This window comes from Solanum stenotomum, chromosome 3, assembly GCF_019186545.1.
Source record: "Solanum stenotomum isolate F172 chromosome 3, ASM1918654v1, whole genome shotgun sequence".
NCBI lineage: Eukaryota > Viridiplantae > Streptophyta > Magnoliopsida > Solanales > Solanaceae > Solanum > Solanum stenotomum.
The window spans coordinates 67,172,145-67,179,997 of record NC_064284.1 but is presented as its reverse complement, the minus strand read 5'-3'; the positions used below and the strand labels follow the sequence as shown (position 1 = coordinate 67,179,997).

The 7,853-nt window shown below is 29.5% G+C and overlaps 1 protein-coding gene across 1 annotated transcript; it reads left to right on the top strand.

Annotated features, from left to right (window-relative positions):
- Positions 1–520: 520 nt before the first annotated feature.
- On the top strand, positions 521–4,710 carry LOC125859689 (NAC domain-containing protein 7-like). Its single transcript, XM_049539490.1, has 4 exons — positions 521–783; positions 2,548–2,742; positions 2,978–3,253; positions 3,984–4,710. The coding sequence occupies exons 2-4, from the start codon at positions 2,583–2,585 to the stop codon at positions 4,541–4,543; spliced, it is 996 nt and encodes a 331-aa protein (XP_049395447.1). The 5' UTR covers positions 521–783; positions 2,548–2,582; the 3' UTR covers positions 4,544–4,710.
- The last annotated feature ends 3,143 nt before the right edge of the window (positions 4,711–7,853 follow it).

The window sequence follows — 7,853 nt, the reverse complement described above, 5'->3', positions numbered from 1 at the left end:
ACAGACACTGAAATGAGAAACATAAAAAAGAACACATAGTCGGATGTTAAAAATGTTAATTTTGTCTCAATTTACATAGCACTGTGTGAATTTTGAGAGTCAATTTTTTATTTTTAATCGCAAATTTGAACATAGAAACTTTATGTTTTAGAAAATAAAATTTATATATTTGAAAACTATATTAAAAAATATTATAAATTATTTTAAAACCATATGAAAAGATTGCAGTCAAAGTAAAACTCTATTTAACTCTAAAAATTTGAAAGATACCATACAAATTGGGATAGGAGGAGAACAAAATATAAAAACTAATATTTCAACTATTTGTATGATACATAGAATATACTAAAATCTTATTTACTTATAGTCTTAAACAAGACACGTGCTAAAAAAACAAATAAAAAAAGTATTTCTTTTAAAAGATAAATAAAAAGATAGATAAAATACATTACGTATTATATTAAGTATACATATTTACTATTGATATTACATTATCCTTCATCATTAGGGTTTTTGTGTGTTTGGTGGGGTGACTTTATAAAAGCATATTTGTTCATGCTTCTTCCATTCTCTTAGCCTTTTTTCCATTTTGGGGATCTGGTCCAAACGACCAGCAGGAGATCCACCACAATTCCCGAGGATTCAACTTTGAACTCTCCTTAATTCCTTTTTTTTTTCTATTTCTAGTCTTCTTGTCTCTTCTGTTTTATTTTTTTCATATAAACCCTTATTCTTCTCTGCTCAAATTCAACTTTATTCCGATCTGTGCGCTTGGAAATTAAGGTTTGCTCCATCTGTGAGATCTCTTGTTTTTCTTTTCTTAACAAGTTTTATGTTCATCACTAGTCGAAGCAAATTCAGAATTTATAATATTGACTTATAGAGCATAAGTTTTTTAAGATATAGGTGATGTCTTTGCAGGTTTTTTAATTAAGGGTTGAATGAACAATCACTATAGTAGTTATAATCACTCATTCTTTGTGATTTATTTGATAACCGTCGTGATGATTGTTACTCCAACACTATCATATGCTTTGTAATGGAGTATAATCTTTTTTGGTAAAATAACTGTATTATTTTCTCTTTGGTTAATTAATTAAAAGCATATGAGACAAGACTAGTAATTGGAAATGGATTTAGTTGAAGAATTACTGATCCTACTAATTTGTTAGAGTATCCTTTAAGAATAGCATAATTAATCCCATTTGTTTAATTGGCATGAAACAAAGATTTCATTTTTATTCTTTTTTTTTATATACCTGAAGTCAAAGGACATTAATATCTAATAAATGTGGACCTGAAATTCCCTAAATGCGAATACTATTTCATTTCATGGATTAGATTATATATTAACCATGCTTAAGTGGGATGTGAACTATCAGAAAATTGATCCATTAACATAATTTATTTCAGTAGTCATGCTCCTCCTTGTATCAAATTGCAAGAAGATAACTTATTAATTGCTTATAACTAACTATCTATTTTTCAGTATTATGTTTCCCTTTTAGAAATAATGTTTTTCTTTCACTATATATCTTCTTTGTTTGTGTTTGTCCAAGCACGAAGCAACACGAGGGAATGGGTAAAATGGTGTTTGATGTGAATAACATTTGCTAGAAATTAGTCGAATCTTTCAAGCTCTTAATTTTTCATTGTTAGAAATGTAAATTAATGTATTAGTTGGTTGAAGATTCCCAACTGTTTACCATTAGAAATGCTTTGATGAAAATAGTATCATCTACGTACCTTCGGCCACTTCTTTTGTAAACACGAGTTGCTCTATATACCTTATTATGGAGATAAACAAACATACATCTTTGGCATTTAATTTACAGAGTTCATTAGGGTACGTAAATGTCACATATATGCATGTGTGGTTCGATCACAAAGAAAACAGAGATGAATGCTAACTGAATATGTTATATGATTCTTGAGTAAGTAAAAGAGATACCTTTTTATTTTAGTTTTTGTTACATATATATGGAGAGAGAGAGGATAATAGTACCAATTTTATTACCAACATCTTCTTCCACATTTAGAGTTATTTAATGAGGTAAACTAATATCATTTTGTGCCGCAAGGTAGTAGAGTATAATAAAAGGTTTTTGTTTGTGAAATATCATTTGGCAATTCACTATATATAATTGAGATCAATGGTTCTTTATTAGTTGCAAATCCAGATAATTTTGTTGATGTTTATACACAGTTTATATCAAATTAAGATCACTTTATAACATACACCTATTTTCTTAAAAATCGAAAGACATAAAACTGTGTAGTACGTAGGACTTGAAATATAGCGATTTAACGTACGATTTAATTGCAAGATATGAATGAATTCAAACAAATACTGGACTTCCAAATTTTGTAGCTAGTCAGTACTTCTCCAAACATTCAGTTGATTCAAGAAACTAACTAGGTGATTGATGCATATGTTCATTTGTACTATACTAAATAGTGAATAATTTGGGAATTAATTAATACGAAAAAAAGAGCTAGAAATTTTCAGTCTTCTGATATTCTTTTATTATATATATATATATGCAGACAGGTCATATATATATACATTTGATTGCAAGATCATGAATTCTTTTTCACATGTTCCTCCTGGCATTCGGTTCCATCCAACTGATGAAGAACTTGTAGATTATTACCTCAGGAAGAAAATCACTTCAACAAGGATTGACCTAGATGTTATCAAAGAGGTGGACCTCTACAAGATTGAACCATGGGATCTTCAAGGTACTATTAACATATATATACTCTTTTTACTCGTCATGTTTTGCTTTAACAATGTCAATTTGACTAATCTTTTTGGAGCTAAAGGTCACAAACTTTAATACATCTTAAAACATTAGTCGAAGTTCATGTCGTTTGACTCTTGATGAAGTTAAATGTGATAAGTAAAAGTGAATAGAAAGAATAATAAAGATTATCAGAAACTCTAATTTACTTATCAAACTATATTTTTGAATAGAACTATGCAGAATAGGGAGAGAAGAAGAAGATGAATGGTACTTCTTCAGCCACAAAGATAAAAAATATCCAAGTGGTACAAGAACTAATAGAGCCACAACAGCAGGATTCTGGAAAGCAACAGGAAGAGACAAGGCTGTATATTCAAAACATGACTTGATTGGCATGAGGAAGACCTTGGTTTTTTACAAAGGAAGGGCTCCTCATGGTCTCAAATCTGATTGGATTATGCATGAATATCGACTTGAGACTGATCCAAATGGTGCCCATCAGGCAAGTTGTTCACTAAACTCAAATAGCTTGTTTGGCCGGACTTTTAAAATTTGCTTATTTTGAAAAATATTTTTTGTTGGAAGTGGTTTTGGTAAAAAATGTACCTTTTGGAAAGTAACCGTTTGTTTTTGACTAATCAATTTAAAAAACATTTTTGCCCGTTATTAGAATTTTACAATAGTACTCTGTGTTTGACCAATATTTCAAAGGGGTGCTTACAGATAAAAACTAGTACTTTTTTGTTTAGCTTAGAGCCGGCTTGGATAAGCTGGACAAAAATAGTTTCAAGTCAAAAAATAAAAGGTAGGGCAATTCTACTTTTGGTTTTTAATCTTTTTTAAGTCATTTTAAATTATTTTTAACTTTGCCAAATATTTCAAAAAGTTAAAATTGACTTAAAAGTAGGTTTGACTAATTTTAAGTCAATCCAAAACAGACTCTTAATAGCTTTTGCTATTACTAGTAGAAAGCCCTTACTTTCCCCCTAAAAAGCTTGGTCAAACACCCCAGTTTTCTAAAATAAGCACTTCTCATTTTCTAAAAATTTATCCAAACAGACTATAAATTAACTTGTTCAACTAGGTCACCTACCTTATTATTCTACATTAATTCTATTTTTTATGAACAATTACCTTTTAGATGACCTGATGGTATAAGATATATTAGTTTCCTTTATACACTTGAACAAATTCATGAAATACATATTGATTGTTGATAATTTAAAACACAGGAAGAGGGATGGGTGGTTTGTAGAGTTTTCAAGAAGAAAATGGCAAGCACAAGGAAAGAAATTGAGCAGGAGTCACCAAATTGGTACGACAATAATAATGATCAAGTTTCATTGATGCCAAACATTGACTCCTCAAAGAAACAACATAATAACCCTTGCAAGAAGGAATTACTCGATAATTTGAACTACCAAATCCCAATCCCATCTCATCACCAACAACTTCCTCTTTTACAAAGTCCTAAACTTCTTCCATCCACCTCAATTTCAGTGTTTGGAATTAACGTCGTTAACAATAATACCTCTAATTTGCAACAGTCTGTCTCCGTTCTCACACGAGAACAAGTTGTTGATCAAGTGACCGATTGGCGAGTGCTCGATAAATTTGTAGCTTCTCAACTTAGCCAAGAGGAGGTAGTCTCTAAGGAAAATGATTATGCAAACACCTTACATGGTGCTACCGATGAATCGAATTTGATGGTTCAAGATTTGAACAAACAAGACACAGTCATGGAAAATAACTCCACTGCATCGTCCTCATGTTTTCAGATTAACCTGTGGAAGTGAAGTGAAGTGAAATTCCTTATAAGTTATAAGCAAAGTAAATAATACTGATCATAGGAAAGTACAGTTCTTGATTTGTTGATTAAATATCTAATTTGTTTAATATCATTGTACATAATAATACTACTAAGAAAAACTATATGACACTTCTAATATTAGTAATTTAGTTAAGAGAAAATGAATTAACTGCTTGATGATTGAAGCACAGGTGAATTATACATTATATATCTGCTTGAGTTGTAATTGAAGCATTTTCATAATGTCAGTCAAGGCAGGGCTCTCGATAATGTATATGGTATGATAGCTATTGCTTTGCTTATGTAAACCATTATTTGATATGTGTTTAAATGTTACATTATGTAGTCAGTGGCAGAAATAGGATTTTTAATAAGGGGTTCAAAATTTGAAGGACTAAACACACGAACTAACCGAAAGGGGTTCGACATCTATTATATATACATAAAAATAATTTTAACCATTTTAACTGTGTATAAATAGTGTAATATTTTCCGCCGGATGAACCCCCTAACAGAAGGCTGCCTCCGCCCCTGCTGTAGTGTTGTACTACTCCTGTTTCAATTTATGTGACAGAAATTTTCCTTTTTAGTCTGTTTCAAAGAGGATATCAACTTTAAAGTTCTCATTTTACTTTTAATGAAATGATTTATTATGATCACTGAGATAACTTTTGACCACAAGTTCTTTCTTAGGTTTCGTACTCAATCAAGTGGTGCAAAATAAATTGGGAGGAAGGGAGTATGTGAATTTATTTTCTAAATTTATTCCTAAATGGGAATTTAAGATCCATACCATGTTCTTGGTTCCTTTTATTAACAATATATCTTATTCTCAAACTACTACGCTTTTTAAGAAGCCAACCCAAAAATACTTCCAAATAACAAAGCTACAATTAATAATGATACGTATTTCGTTAAACGTCAATTGATAGCAATCCATTTAATATGGCTAATTATAAGCATTTGCAAATATAGGAATCATATTATTGCTGATAGGTTGAGTAGATCTGTCTTTGTTTTTGTTTTTCATTTTTGGGAAATATTATTTCAGCAAAAAATAAAATACAGTATTACGTAACTTTGAAGGTGAGACCTATCCAAGTGATGTCTTTCATTAGTATTACTCTTGCACTTGCTTTGCTTAAAGGCCTCTTGTTCTTCATTCTTCACACAAAAGAAAATAATCTATTATTACTATACTCACAAATTTTTACCAGAAATTAATAGCATCATCTTGACTCAAAATTCTCCTTCAAAAACTTACACACCTTTATATCAAATTGAACAAGAATAAAAGACATTTACATTATATACCGACCACAAAGTCGTAAAAATTTTGAGTTTTGTATATCAACACTGATGGAGTCAGAATTTGAACTTTATGAGTTCAAACTTTTATGTTAGCGATATCAGATGTCAGATGTCAGGACCTAGATCTTTAATTTAATTTTTGTACATAGTTTCTTAAACAGGTAACATTCTAGCTCCGCCCCTATAGGTATTTTTCGTGGAAAATTATGTCATAGATGTATTTTATATTGTGTTACATTTTTAATTGTGATCATACAATTTAGAAGCAAAAAGGAAAAACAACAAGAAGTGTAGAAAGTTTTCGTCTCAAACAAAAGGCATTTCCTTTTTTGAGAACCGATAGACAAAAAGATGAACACATTTGAGATGGTCTTTTTCCAACATGTAGACATGCAGATGTAAGCAAATTAAACTGAAACAGTGAAACTTATATATTTGCTTATAGACAAAACGTGTAGTAGAGCTCAATTAGCTTACAATTAGTAATTAAATATTAACATAGCTTAAGACTAGTCACATTACTAAGAGATTAAATTAAGATATATATGTAAATAAATGATACTTACAAAAACCTTTTGTCAACATTGCTTTAGCTAGAAATCCTCCAAAGTTGCTAAACCAAGAGATTTTTTTATTTTTTTGGAGGGAATTGAAGTAAGAATTATTCATTATAGAAATGTTTTTGATTAAATACCATGAAAAAGTAGAGTCAAATTGTCCTTGTCTGCTGCCGATAATTTCGACATTCGAATTCCTTTTCAAGCAAAGGTAAAAAAGAAACAAAAACACATACTCATTTGGGCGTCTTCCCTACTCATGAACAAACAAAGAAATAGATAAAAGTATAATGTTAATTTTAATTTTATCCTTAATAAGATGATAACTATATATCTTGTCGATATAAATATTTTTTTGATAGTATCGGATCATTCAAATAATATTTTAAGCCTTCTTAAAATATGAGATTCAAAATTTGAAAATAAGATATATTATCTATTACAACAGATGAAAATGATCTAATAATATAAAAATCAATATACTTACGATAAATATTACCCTTTTATTTTATTTTTTCAATCGAGTTGATATGCATTATATAAATTTGGAGAGACAGAATAATTTCTTTAATACTAAAATGGTATCCTAGGATGAAAAGAATTAGAATGAAGTAGGTCAATGAGTCTGAAAAGTGTATAGGCATGACATGAAGATGATGAGCATCTTGGAATCATAATTAGGGTTATGTTTGTGTGTGAATGAAGATAACATCATTAACAAACTCCCATGTGACTGCTATTATGCTCTCCTCTATATCTAAGGCCTTTTTGTCATACATTAATTCATAATTTGATTTTGCTCTTTACTTAAGGATCAAACCTCTTATTTTATTTAATTTTCATGGTCAACTCAAAATTCAACATTCATCTAATCCTCTAGTGATCTAGGAATTCTAAACAACCGTCGGAAATTATACATATTAGAACTTGTTTACCGATAGTTGAAATGACCCTATTTTATATTCATCATTTTTATTCTCTATTTTATTGTACTGTCAAAATGAGCCTATTTTGGTACAATACAATACATGATATATCTTATATTCATCACTTTTATTCTCTATTTTATTTATTTTTATTTTCAATATTGGAATCTCTTCTACGAAACTAGTTACTCTTGCTTACAAGTTACAAAAGAACAAAATCTATTTTTTGTGTGCACTTTAAAATTACAAGAAGTGCAAAGCCAACAATCAATCATTATATTAAAGGAACACAATAGTTTATATTCTTGAGCTAGTTTTTTTTTGGGTTGAAGAGACAGGTTTTATTATTCTAATTTTATTTTATAGTTTTTTCTTGAAAGGTTGTTATGGTTGATATTATTAGTTCATAAGTATATATATTCTTGTTTTAGTTAGTATATTAAAGTTTATTCAATTTATATATGTCAACTAGAAAATATGATTCTGATTTTACAAAAAGAGA

Coding starts and splice junctions, on each gene's coding strand:
- LOC125859689 (XM_049539490.1), top strand. CDS start 2,583: ATGAATTCTTTTTCACATGTTCCTCCTGGCATTCGGTTCCATCCAACT. Junction 2,743..2,977: donor TGAACCATGGGATCTTCAAG/GTACTATTAACA, acceptor ATTTTTGAATAG/AACTATGCAGAATAGGGAGA. Junction 3,254..3,983: donor AAATGGTGCCCATCAGGCAA/GTTGTTCACTAA, acceptor AAACACAGGAAG/AGGGATGGGTGGTTTGTAGA.